Source organism: Marmota marmota, unplaced genomic scaffold (assembly GCF_001458135.2).
Source record: "Marmota marmota marmota unplaced genomic scaffold, marMar, whole genome shotgun sequence".
In the NCBI taxonomy this organism is placed as follows: domain Eukaryota; kingdom Metazoa; phylum Chordata; class Mammalia; order Rodentia; family Sciuridae; genus Marmota; species Marmota marmota.
In genome coordinates, this window is record NW_025999927.1 from 3,705,586 (window position 1) to 3,719,716 (window position 14,131).

Below are 14,131 nucleotides of genomic sequence, written 5' to 3' on the forward strand. Positions count from 1 at the left end.
TGGATTACTGCAGACCATGACCGGTGGCTATGAGTGCTCACTGCATAATTGTCTAGTTTTCTATACATTTAAGACCCAGAAACAGGTCCTCTTAGATACCATGCCATCCTCTGCTTCTTCAAATCAGATTTCCCCAAATTCAGGAACAGAGTGACCTCAGTTCTTGTAAACGCACATCTCCCATACATCTTCATTACAAAAAAGATCTCAAGCAGCTATTAACCTTGTATTATAGATTTTAAGGGCTGGAAGACATAGTAACACTCATGTATTCTAAGAGTCCCAAACTTTTTATATCCATGACTAGATTTTTTTTGGAGGGGAAGAGGATTGAACCCAGGGCCTTGTGCAAACAAGGCAAGCCCTCTACCAACTGAGCTATCTCCCCAGCCCCCTCCATGACTAGATTTTGAAATCCTTGAGTTTTAGGAAAACTTCTAATCTAGTCTAGTTACTTATGTTTTCTAGATCTAACACATTTATTCATAGGTAATCTCTCCCAAACCAGCATTTATAATGTATTGCAGTACCATGTATTCAATTTGAGAGGCAAGAAAAGAGAGCCTCCCTCCAGAGAGAGCTGCCTGCCCTCCCACCTGCTGTTCGCCAAGAGCAAGAGCTAGGCTTCTGAACAAGGCGCATACCTCCTGTTCCGCCTGGTAGAGCTTGACCGTGATGTTTCTCTGGAAACCCTCGTCGCTGGCATCGTAGAACACTCCCAGGCTGGTAATGACAATCGGGTGGAGCACTCGGAAGCTCACGCTGACGACCCGGGCCTCGGAGAGTCCTGATGAACCCTCCTCAGAAAGGCTGAATGCCTCGATTTCCTGATTCAAAACTATGGAAGTAACGAGAACAGGGGTTTTACACAAACAGATATGAACTTTTCCTTCACCAACAAGAACTAATGGAGTCTGTAATTCCAGCAACTCCATGGAGGCTGAAGCAGGAGGATCACAAGTCTGAGGCCAGCCTGAGAACATAGCGAGGCGCTAGGCAACTAGCAAGGGGCTGAGGATATAGCTCAGAGGTGAGGTGCCCCTGGGTTCAAGTCCCAGTATCCAAAAAAATAAAAAATAACAAAGAAGTGGACTTAACAGCAAAATATAGGTAACTACTTATATGATTTTTCACAAATGGCATTTTTTTTTTCAATATTTGAAAATCAAGGTTGCTCCTTGAAAAAAACCTATTTTGAAATTTAAGAATAAGCTTTCAGGGCTGGGGTTATGACTCAACGGTAGAGCACTTGCTTTAGCACATGAGGCACTGGGTTCGATCCTCAGCACCACATAAAAATAAAAAAATAAAAGTACTGTGTCCAAAAAAAAAAAAAAAAAAAAAAAATGAAGTTTTCAGCCAAATTTAGGTAAGTCATTCAATTATCAGCACAGCCTTAACAGGGTTTTGCACACATGGTGCAGACACACCTGAAAACCACAGGAGAATACTAAATTCAGGTCAACCAGAAGAACTGGATGAATAGAAGTAACAAAAATGCACTGACTGCAGTCATGAAGTCTGGTCTTGATAGGCAAATCCCCCAAATGCTGCTTCTTGTCAGCCAATTTAAGAATGCTTGCTTACTACCACAGATGAGAGAAATCTCCATCGCACCGAGGCTGGCGTCTGACTCCCGCCCCCCACCACCCATCCCAGGCACCTTCATAGGCTCTGGGTAGGGGCCTTTTCCAGCTCGCAGGTCCACAAACTGAAGTGAAGAGACCTTAAGCGATCTACCAAGAGCTGCAGAAAGTGGAAGAGGAGGCACCAAACCCAGCTGCAAGGACTCCAAAGCCCGTGCTCCTTCCCCTCTCCCAGATGGCTGATAGGCACCCAGTCCTTCCCAGTTTACCTCCCCAGGTACTAGGAGAGAATCACCAGAGATCATGTGAAACCACCAATATGGACAAGAACATCAGAGCTACTTTAAGAAATGATATAAAGCTTATGTTTATTTAAAGTTATCATAACAAAGTTCTCACTGTCTTTTAGAGGTGTACAGTATGCACATTTTTTGTAGCTCTAATTAATAAAGATTAATTACTTGTTTTTTTAAATAAAGATTATTTATTTATTTTCAGATAAATAAAAATGGTATTAGGGCTGGGGCTGTAGGTCAGTGGAGAGCTCTTGCCTAACATGTACAAGGCCCTGGGTTTGACCCTAAGCACCACAAAAAAAAAAAAAAAAAAGTTAAAATAAATTTATAAATTTTAAAACCTTATAATTTCTTTCCACACACCTGCAGATCATTTAGATTCTAACCTCAGAGTTTCTAGGAGCTATTTTACACTTGGATCTTCAATAAAATGTGACTAAAGGGAAGTGATGGCTCCTAGTCATGAGCAGGAAGGAAAAGCGGACAGACTTCAGTCAGGAGTTGGGCAAGCACTGTCAAGAGTCCAGACTCCAAACACACTGGACAACAAAAACACTCTTTTGTATATGCAAGAAATAAAGAACATCAAAAGTAGAAGCATGGGCTGGGGTTGTGGCTCAGTGGTAGAGCACTCACCTAGCATGCGTGAGGCCCTGGGTTCGACCCTCAACACCACATAAAAATAAATAAACAAAATAAAGGTATTGTGTCTAACCAAAAAATAAATATTTAAAAAAAGTAGAAGCATATCTGTTAAGAGCAACTGGTCAAACATATCACAACAGTCATATTTTCTGTCTTAAACATGCCTTGCACTCTAGCTCCCTAGACACAGGAAACCCCATTGCTTTGATAATGCTACTAATCAAACCTTCTACACACCACAGTGTCATAATTAATGCCCAGCATGACCTTCTAAGGCACTGAAATAACTATAAATGCTTTCAGGGTAGTCAAAAGGATAAAGTTAGATTCAACATTAACTTAGATTTTATATATTTAAAAAAAAGTGTAACCCATTGAAATTTTCTATTAATGCAAAGGTCCATTCCTTCGCTATTACTGAATAACAGCCCTTCAGAATGAAGTTCCAGTTAGCTTAAATGTAAGGGTTTTCCTGGTTGCGGTCTGGTTTTGGTTTTCAAGGGTAACTTGCCGTAGGCTACCACATCATCACCAATACAGCATTTTAAGGAGTTCAAAACCCTTTGGGCTTCCAGTGAAAGCTAAAGGATCCTCTCCCCAGAACAACACAGTTACATACAATGTTCTGCTTACAATATCAACATTAATTAATGTTAATTCATTAGACATCTTAAGTAAGAAACCCCGTTTTATAACACCAGACACAAATAACACGGCCCAATGTACTTAAAAAGCCAACTAAAACCCAACCTCATAAAAAGGCAGGCTCTTTAAAATGAAATAATACAGAGCACTGTCTATGCTGTGCCACTCCCCGGCACACGCACATCTTCAGACACCCCGTGGGGGCAGCGTGTCCTGCTTCCCATCCCAGGAGCCCTCCAGACACTTCAGCAGCCTGCGCCCTCCTTGCAGCCATGTACAGGGGACGAAGGGAAGGCACAGAAGGCCACACAGCCTGAGTAGGGCAGAGCCAGCCACAGAGCCACGCTCTGACCAGTACACTAGCACTGTCTCTAAAAGCGACCTATGGGTCACTGTAAAGGCTGGACAAACCTCAAAATGCCAGAAGTCAACTCAGCCCACTGAATACTGGGAAAAGTTGAACCTCCCTTAGAGTCACAGCTGAACACAACAGAAAGTACTAATAAACAAACACAGGAAATGCTGAAAGAAGAGTTAGCACTTCCTCAAACTGGGCTGTCGAACCCAGGGTCTCTGACATCGACACCCTGTCTCTAAATAAAATACAAAATAGGATGGGGATGTGGGGGTCAAGTGTCCCCAAGTTCAATACCCAGTAACAACCCCCCAAAAAAACAGACTCCACGCCACTTAACTTAGCAACTTTTACTCAATACCTGAGCTGTGGATGCAGCTTGGAGGAAGACGACCTACCTGGGTTGGAGATGTTAAGCAGTCTGCAGGAATAGGGGTCCTCTCGGTCCTCCACAGGCACGTCACAGCCCCGAGCACCTATGATGAACTTCACAAGCACCCTGAGAGACACGTGGGTATCCACACGTCAGTGACCTTGACCACACCCGTGCCCGCTTCCTCACCCATTCCAGAACTTCTACTTTGAGATGCAAGTGTTCATGAGGATTAATCTCTATAAGACTACGGTATTTGCATCAACACTGTTATAAATTAACTGGTGAAATCAGCAGTTTCCAAAGTTCAAAATTCAGTAATTCAAGATTCTAAGCATAAGGAATTTCCAGAAGCATCTGAATATCCCTGAAGAATACTCTACAGTCTTCTAGTCAAGCAAAATGGGGGAACACACAAACGGCACAGTGCTGACCACAGCACGTGCACTCTCAGCCCTCTGCTGCGAGCCGCACTGACAGCACTAACAGCAAGCAGGAGCAAACAGGCAAGCCACGCAGAAGCAAACTACCCTGAAGCAGCGTCTCAAAAACCTCTGAGGCCACAATTTTCCTTTTTTGCTTTCTTCTGCTCTGGCAGGTACTCCTGCTGCTCGAGCTCAGTCTCCCCAAGGGGAGGCTCCCGCCGCTCCTAGACCTCACCCACCGGGAAGCCTGTAACCGGCTCTTCTCCTCCATACTCAAACGTAGTGAATGTGGCCCGAGCTGCACTCCTGGAGCTCTTCTCAGTCTGTTCACTCTTTCCACTCCCTCCCTCTGGACAGTGTCACTTACCCCCAAGGGTAAACTAGCCTGGGAATGACTCAAACTAGTATCTCTAGTTTGGACTCATCCTCTAAGTAAAAGATCCATAAGTCAGCCACCTTTACCTGCACAACCCACTGGCAGGTGCGTCCTGAACTGGCTAGTGCCGTCTCTCACAGGAATGCTGTGAAATGATGATTAAGCACAGCCTTTATTAAAAATTAGAATTACACATCTTACCATTTAAATATATCAAAAACAAGGAAATGTTCAGATTCACCATTCTCTGATTTTACTATATTTTACTATTGTGCATTTGAGGTTATTTGTATCTACAGCTGTATGATGGAGATGTGATAAAAGACATGTTATACACATCATTCTCCAATTCTGCATTCAGGAATGTCACTTTAGTGGCGTGCGATTTGCTATGGCAGAAATACTTCCACCATGGAAACTGGCAAAAACACAAAGAAGCACTCAACACATTGTTTTCTTGATTGTCTCCATTCAAGAAAGTGTGGAAAAAATGTTAACAATGCAAATTAAACTTAATGTGAAGTACCCATAGCTGTTACACTGTGGATGGGACCCCAAAATTGAGGAAACACCCTCCCAGTGTTCAAGACTATGATCTGATTCAGCCAAGCCATCACTGATTTCATTGTCTGACAGTCAAGTTCTGATATATCTTTCTTTCTTTTCTTTCTTTTCTTTTTTTGGACACTAGGGATTGAACCCAGGGATGCTTAAACCACTAAGCCACATCCCCCAGCCCTTTTCAGCCCTTTTCATTTTTCCATTCTGAGACAGGGCTTCACTAAGCTGCTGAGGCAGGCCTTGAACTGCAATCCTCTTGCCTCAGCCTCCCAAACTGCAGGGATTATAGCTATGTACCACAGCACCCAGAAAACTCTGACATATCTTAACTGGCACTTCAGTCTTATTTTTATATATAAGTCTTATTTTTTATATATAAATATATATATATATTTATATATATATTTTATATATATATTTATAGTTGTAGATGGACACAATACCTTTTTATTTATTTATTTTTATGTGGTGCTGAGGATGGAACCCAGCACCTCACATGTGCAAGGCAAGTGTTCTACTACTGAGCTACAGCCCCAGCCCCTCAGTCTTACTCTTCAACTTAAAAGAGTTGTCAATTGTAACCACAAGTTGGCTAAGACATAAGAGTCAAGCAAACGGGGCTGGGGTTGTGGCTCAGTGGTAGAGCGCTCGCCTGGCATGTGCAGGACCCCGGGTTTGATCCTCAGCACCACATAAAAATAAATAAGTGAAATAAAGGCATTGTGTCCAACTACAACTAAAAAATAAATATTGAAAAAAAAGAAGAGTCAAGCAAACAACAAAAGCATTCTGTGAGAACCGACTGACCACGTGGAATTCACTGAGTGCTATATATTCTATTATCTGTCGATTAAGTGGTGCACATCCTTTGTATCTGGGAAATTTACAATGAACACACATTTATATAGAAGCACTTTCTTCCAGACAGCCAGGCAACAAACACTTCTCAGGACACCCTGCTCCCAACTCAGCATACCACACTGAGCTTCTTTCCCATGCAAACCATTCTTCTCACTTGGTACTTTGACAAAAGCTAGCAGTCACCCCAGTCCATCTTTCTCTGACCAGGTAAATTCGCCCCTCAGCAGCTCTAAATGAACAGGTCCAGCTCCCTCAGCCTCCACATACCTGCTCTGCTTGCTCGGGCCTCTGTCTACTCCTGCAAGCACAGGAACCCCACCCCATCCCTCTGCACAACCTCTCTGGGTCCCTCCTTCCTTCCCTGGCTTTCTAACACTTGCCCTCATCAACCCCCTCAGCCCCAAACACCCCAGGCCATCTTATACCTATTTACAGTATTGCCCATGAAACACCTTGCAACACCATCACGTCCAGGTCCTTCCAAATCGCGAGCCCTCCAAACACCTGGGCTATCCTGCACCTACATCTGTGTTCCACCACACAGAGCACCGCCTGCTTACAAAGGACACTTGACAAACATGTCAAATCGACAAATGACATTTTCACTACAAAGGCCTAGAATTGAAGAAGGGCGTCAAGGTGTCTAGTGCTGAGTTTGGCTCCAGAGAAGGGCAAGGAAAGTGCGCCAGGCCCCAGACATGCACACACTCCGAAGACCACTGAAGGCAGAAACCCACACATGGCCGGCACAGCATGGGAACAAAACAGGCATGGACAAATGCACTCAATTACTGCATGCATTCACCAAAAGTGGTCTTTAAGCTATCTTAAATGCTTTTATTGAATTCATGTAATTATTCCCCAGAAAGGTGCTTTTAGCTAGTACCTATTTGTATATAGACAGCCATCATTTTCATAAAACAAGCTACCCAGCTTACTAAATTTAAAGCAAGAACTGCTACAAAGGTGAATGAACTACTGGCGAGCATCTGACTGTAAATTCTGTCATTACATTTAGTTCTGAGTTGTTCATTCAAGTGTTGAGTGCCTTGCTCCAGGCCACGCCAGGAGCCAGTAAGACACAGAAGTCAGGGAGACAAATGATGTGTAAACACAGCGTCTAAACACAGCGACTCTGGTGATGTGCAGATGCACATCTAAGTACAGCAGCACACCGGTGGGTGGTGAATGTGGCAATACCACCAGAAGGGAATAAGAGGCGGGCAGAAAGGGGTTGCTATTTAACAGGGAGCCCCACACCCATGCATGAGCCTACGGCGGGGAGAACTTCTAGTGGAAGCAAGGTCTCGACAGGGGACAGCAGGGGCACAGAGTGCAGAGCAGATGGTAGCACAGGGGAACAGAGGCCACTGGACACTGGGGATTTCATTCTAAGCAAGAAAAGGAAGTCGGGCAGGGGTATAAACTACCATCATTTGACTAATTTTAAAAGGAGCATGCTGGCTGCTGTATGGAAAACAGAATGTACAGGGCCAAAGGTAGAAGCAAGAAATTCACAGAAGAGGCTCCTGCACAATCAGGTGAGGATGGAGCAGCGAAGGTGGAAGAAGCCCATTCCAGATCTGACCTAAAGCAGCACCAAGGGATGGGATGTGGCCCGTGAAAGCAAGGAAGCCGTGGTGAAACTGGATTTTGGTCTGAGCAGCTGGTGGAGTCCCTATTTTCCAAGGTGGGAAAGGCTACAGGAAGTATGTATTCTGGAGGTGGTCTGACAGTGGTGACAATCCTAGGCCTTTGCTTGCTGGACAACGATTCTACCATCGTTGGGATCATGACTAAGGAAACCTGTCTTGGAAAGGAATGAAAGCTGCGTGAGGAGGACAGGAGATTCCCCAAAAGCTCATGGCCATTGACAAGAAAACTCACATCCGCAATTCACTTGCAGTGCTACTCAAAAGTGCTAGCTCAACTCCCAAGAGGCCCCTTCTGCTCATGGCCCAAGTGTCTGCGCATTGCTGGGGCCTGGCTTCTAAGCTTCCTTTCTGCAGCTCCCTCACTACAAGGAGAACAGACAGGGCCCCATGCTCCTAACCAATGGCTGAGCCACCTCCTGGCCGCAAGAGGGGGGCTGAGAAGCACAGTGTGGCCAGGGCAGTCAGGAAAGGGCATGTGCATGGCGCTCGCCACACCCCAGGCGTCCACCTCTGGGCAGTCAGGGAAAAGCACTCTAGAGTGGAAATGTTTGGGATTGCTAGATGAGGTTAGAGCCAAAATGAAACCACGGTGCATAACCAACAGACACACTCTCCTCCAAGAGCCCATCAGCTTCAAACTGGTCAAATCCACTTCTGGGGCCCAACAATGTGTAAGAGAAGCAAGGTGGCCTCCTATTTCAATCAGCATCTCCAGCTCCCGCAGACAGGGTCTTAACACCCTCAAAGCAGGCAAGGAGCCTGCAGAACACCTACCGCTGACTCAGGGCTGGGTGACGCAGTGAGTGCTTCAGCCAGGTGTTTCTTATAGCATCCCGGAGCTCACGGTTACTTCGAGCTGACAACACACCCACCACCACATCATAGTGACTGGACTTCCACTGATGAAAGAAGGCCTGGGAATCTATAAATAAACAATGAGAAACCAGAAATAAGTTATGTCTCAGTTGCTGTAAGTTCAGTGTATAACAGGAGCAGTTTATTACAAAAGAAATGTCTTTAGGTGTGCAATAAATACAAAGAAAAACACGTCTTTAATTACCCATAAGCCCCCATCCAGAGGTGAGTACTACCTTCCGTCTTTCAATCTTTCGAATGGGGATATCTGCACTCATGCAAGCATGGAAGTTTTTCAAAACAGGTAAGATGCTTGTGGTAAGGGAAAAGGCAATGTGTCAATAACAGGCAACAAGTCAATCAGGCCACAGAATCCTGGTTCTGCCACAATCAGCTGAAAGTTCTTTTAACTTCCTGAGTCTCTGTTTCCTTGACTACAAATGGATATAACAACACTTCCCATAAAGCTCTAGTAAAATTTAATGTGTACCAAGATCCTGGGTTGGCTCCAAGCACAGAAGAGGCCCTCAACAGCAAATGCCAGAAGAAAAGTGCTTCGACAGGTGAAGTCCTGCACTGATATTAGTTATTAAGTTTGTGGGATGAAGTCAAAGGACTTCCATACTGCAAAGTATCAGAACCCTTACTTATGTCAATGAAGTCTACCTAGCAAAACTTTCATTATATACAAATTATTCTAAAGAATAAAGGAGCTGGGGATGGGGCTCAGCGGAGAGCACTTGCCTAGCATGGGCAAGGCCCCGGGTTCAATCCTCAGCCCTGCAAAAAAACAAAAACAAAAACAAAAAAAGAGGGGAAACAACATTTTTAGTTAAAAAAAAAATCATGTAACAAGTCATAAATGGTTCATCTTTCACTGTCATAGTTCTACTGGGCAAGATTACATGCAAACTCTAAAACTTGACTTTAGAAAGCGGATGCAGGCTCCCTTCTTGTTTCTCATCGAAACAGTTTGAGAGCTACCAGCTTATATACAGCTCTGATACGATCCACGTCACCTTTCTCCAGTGCTGGGAACTGACCCAGAATATTGGCAGAAATAAACTATGAGGCCAGGAATCTTTTTTTTTTTTTTGGCCAGGAATCTTTACTACAGTAAATGCGGTGCTTTACAGGATCCAGGTTTTCAGCCCAAAACACAACAAAAAACACCTTGATGCTTTTTCAAAGGTCCAACTAAAATAATAAAATCAGGGTAAGATTATTCTAGGAAAATGTTAAGGCTATTATATTATTACAATAGGAATACAGGAAATGCTTACCTAATTTTCTATATAAAATAACAGATAATATATGTTTACAAAAGACTTCACTTCTAAAAGGAACAGATACTTGTTATTACATTTGTACCAAAATTAATTCTTTTCTAAGTACAGAAATATCTTTAAAATAAACCCAAACTTTCATGGATTAAGCTTGCTTATTAACAGTCCTATTCACTAAATCCTGATATGTGGTAAATGATTACACACAGAAGTTCACTTAATGCTCACAACCCGGCTGGTAGGTACTGACTGACAAAATGAGGAAGCAGGTACAGAGAACTCAGGACCTGCCCCAAGTCAAAAGCTAGTCAGCATGGGGCTGACATTTACTCCCAGGCGACCTGAGTCTAGCCCTTGTCTCTGTTCTGTTCGGTGTCTGCATAGCCCCATGTAGCTTATTTGATCTTATCCACATCACCAGTTAAAATGGGGAATCAGTGATAGGTGAATCACTGAACGTGCTGTTTAACACATTTTTTTTTTAAATTCATGGCCCAGAAACATTTTTCTCTCAGATATATAACTATATGGTGAAAGCTGTACCTGTTACTGAAAGTAAATGAATCTGAACTTGGAGAACTGAAATGCATACGTGAAAATTTTGTCATTCCTACCACCCCCTGCATAGAGAAAAACAGTAAGGACTTTCGAGTGACAGGAGGTAGGCAAATGTCATCACCAGTCAAGTCGGACATGGATTCCACTGCCAATGTGCTATGTGACCTCAGCAAGAAGTTATTTACATCCCTCGGCCTCAGTTTCTTTGTTTTCCTTCCAGTACTAGGGACTAAACCCAGGGTGCTCTACTGCTCAGCTATATCCACCAGCACTTTTTATTTTGAGACGATCTCACTAAGATGCCCAAGCTGGCCTTGAACTTGTGATCCTCCTGCCTCAGCCTCCCATGTCACTGGGATCACAGGCATGCACCACCATGCTCAGCTTTGTCTCATTTCTTAATGACAGAAAACTTGAACAAAAAAGTATTTAGATGCTCTAGTTCAGTCTTTCAAAATGTCATCTCAAAAGATTTAAAGCTGTAGAAAGGTAAAAATTACACTTAACCTAAATGTCTCATTTATCTGATGCCATCAGAAAACAAAAGTGTTTCACAAAAGCAAAATTTCAAAATAACTGAACTATCCATCTGAACGCCAAACAGCTATTAGTTTTGGTGATAATCAAAATAATTAGTATTTCGGGCTGGGGCTGAGCAGAGCACTTGCCTATCATGCATGAGGCACTGGGTTCGATCCTTAACACCACATAAAAATAAACAAATAAAATAAAGGCGTTCTGTCCTTCTACAGCTACAAAAATAAACATTAAAATAAAAAAAATAAATAATTAGTATTTCGAGACAATGTCTTGCTAAGGTTCTAAGTTCCTGAGGCTAGCCTCAATCTTATAACTCCTGTCTGGGCCACCAAGTCACAACAATTACAGGCATGTGCCACCATACCCAGCTAACCTGTTTTTTTTTTTTTAGAGAGAGAGAGAAAGAATTTTAATATTTATTTTTTAGTTTTCGGCGGACACAACATCTTTGTTTTGTATGTGGTACTGAGGATTGAACTCCGGCCGCCCGCATGCCAGGCAAGCGCGCTACCGCTTGAGCCACATCCCCAGCCCTAACCTGTTCTTTTTTTTAATTGTTCAAAATTTTAATGCACGCTATGAGAAATGAACTTTTAAATCAAATGAATTGTATGGAAATGAAACAGCAAATAAATTAGACCCACGTTAAAACAGGAGGTCAGCTAATGTCCAAACTTAAGGATATAATGGGCACAGCCAGCCATCGATTCCACAGGTTTCTTCTAAAGGTTGAAATCTTTCGAATAGAACTTTGTTATGAACTGGTCCAGAGATCAACAGCATTTGGGAATGCTTAACAGGGATGATGATCAGGGACACGTTTCCTTGGTGCTGCTTTGATGATGTTGTCCACACGTAGAATCACCTCTGCTGCTTCAGCTGCACTCAAAAGAACTTGCCGCTTCACTTGGAAACTTTCTGTGATGCCCAATATTGCCATTTCTCCTATGGTACCTTCTTTCATATCCAGTCCAGCAGTTATATTGCCTTCACTGTGAGCAGCTCGGAGCTGTGCCACCAAATCTGCGCTGTCATAGCCTGCATTGTCAGCTATGATGCCTAACCTGTTCTTAATGAATCAAAATCTTCATAAAAAATGCCTCAAATTTATCGCTGTCTTGGCATTAATTCTAGCTGCTGCCTCAGTGGTATCTTTCACCTGGACCAGTACAAAGGTACATGAATTATTCTCCCTGATTTCTCCATATTACTGCAAGGTTTTTCTAAAAATAAGTAAATAAACACATCCAAAGATAAACACATGGCATGTGACAATCCCATGGGATTGTGGTTGGAAACTACTTTTGGGTCCTACTCTACCTCTCTGCCTCCGTCAGTCCTCCTGCTCTAATACCCCTGCTGCTTCTCTTCAACTGCTCTGCTTCACGTGCCTTTTTCCACTCCGGCGGCGGCAGTGGGACGGCATATTCTGGTCTTTTAGAGAACTTCTGCTTCCAGATACAAGGAAGTCAGACTTGAGAAACACGGGCCTCTTCTCCCACATACCATCAAAAGCAACAGCAACAGCAGGACAGACTGCTGAGTGTTACAGGTCCACACCCCAAGTGGATGCTTCATGAGCACTGGGCAGGAATGTGCGGCAGCTCCCTTTACCAGTCCAACTCTGTGCTCTCTCTACCCTGCTATGTGCTATAACCTCACAGCACCAAGTTTGACTCTGGTGCCTGAAAACAGGGACAAAAATGAAAACTAAGAAAAACATGAGACAAAAGGACATAAAGATCATTCACGAAAGAAGGCAAATAGTCAACAACCCGTGGAAAAAACCTTCAACTTGAATTAGAGCAGTAAAACACCACTTTTCCTTTACATTCAAACTGACAAATGTTTTAAGTGATATGAACTAAATGATGGCAGGGACTTCAAGGAAACGGACCCTCTCCTTCACTGCTGTGGACATGTAATCTGGTGCTGCCTTCTGCAGGGCACTTTGGCAATATGCAAACCTTGGAAGGGAATAACCTTTGTCCAGCAATTCCATCCTGAGAACTCTTAAGACACAGTCACTGACACAAATATCTGCTCACCACAGCGCCACTCGCCAATAGTGAAAACTGCAAGCCCACAGTGCACAAGCAAGGAACCCATCAAATAAATCATGGTGTATCTGTGACAGAATACCACAGAGACAGTAAAATCCTGTAGTCGATCAGAGATACTATCCTACATCATACCAAGAGAAACAGGCTGTAAAAACTATGTACATTCTGTTCAGTTCCATTTATATATAGCACAAAAGCAGGCAAAGCTCTGTCGTTATGTCAGGGTGGTGGTTTCTACTAGGCAGAGATGGAGGAAAGCAGGAAGGGTGCTTCAGTGGTGATTTTTTTTTAATTTGAGTGCTGATTAGCTGGGGATTTTGAACTTGTGCAAATAAATTAAGCTGCACAGATACATGAAAAGAATGTGTATTATACATCAATGACATTTTAAAGCATATTAAATAATTTCCCCCAAACATGTACCAGAAACCTAGGTGTCCCTCAATATATGAATGGATAAAGAAAATGTGATATATATACTCAGTGGAATATTATTCAGCTTTAAAGAAGAGTAAAATTATGGCATTAATGATTGAAGTTAGAGAATATCATGCTAAGTGAAATAACCAATCCTACAAAAGCAAAGGCCAAATGGTTTCTCTAATATGCAGATGCTAATTCACAATAAGGCGGGGGCATTAGGGAAGAATAGTGTTACCTTAGATTGGGTAGGAGGGGAGGGGAGGGGATGTGGGGATAAGAAAGATAGTAGAATGAAACAGACATTATTACTGTATGTATATATGACCAATATGATTCTGTAACATGTACACTCAGAAAAATGAGAAATTATATCCCACCTATGTATAATACATCAAAGTGCATAGATGCATTCTACTGTCATGTATAATTAAAACAAATAAAAAATGTTAAAAAATGTATTAGATGTTTTTAAAAATGGTCTAGATTTTCCTTTCCTTTTTAAAAATAATTTCATTTTCCTACAAAGAACTTGTTTCACTTTTAGAAGAAACTATTTTAAATCATAAAGTCATTGTGGCATGAAAGCAGATGGATGACCTACTCATTCATCCCCCCCCCCCCCAGTTTT

General features: G+C 42.8%; 1 protein-coding gene across 1 annotated transcript in view; it reads right to left on the reverse strand.

The window, feature by feature from the left end:
- The window catches only part of B3galnt2 (beta-1,3-N-acetylgalactosaminyltransferase 2), a 41,650-nt gene that overhangs the window by 22,235 nt on the left and 5,284 nt on the right, over positions 1–14,131 (reverse strand). The window contains exons 3-7 of the mRNA XM_015504371.2: positions 11,917–12,081; positions 8,839–8,945; positions 8,553–8,700; positions 3,926–4,026; positions 645–838 (exon numbers count right to left, since the gene is read on the reverse strand). Of these exons, the coding sequence (XP_015359857.1) occupies positions 645–838; positions 3,926–4,026; positions 8,553–8,700; positions 8,839–8,945; positions 11,917–12,081 (715 nt within the window). The remainder of the gene's footprint in view (positions 1–644; positions 839–3,925; positions 4,027–8,552; positions 8,701–8,838; positions 8,946–11,916; positions 12,082–14,131) is intronic.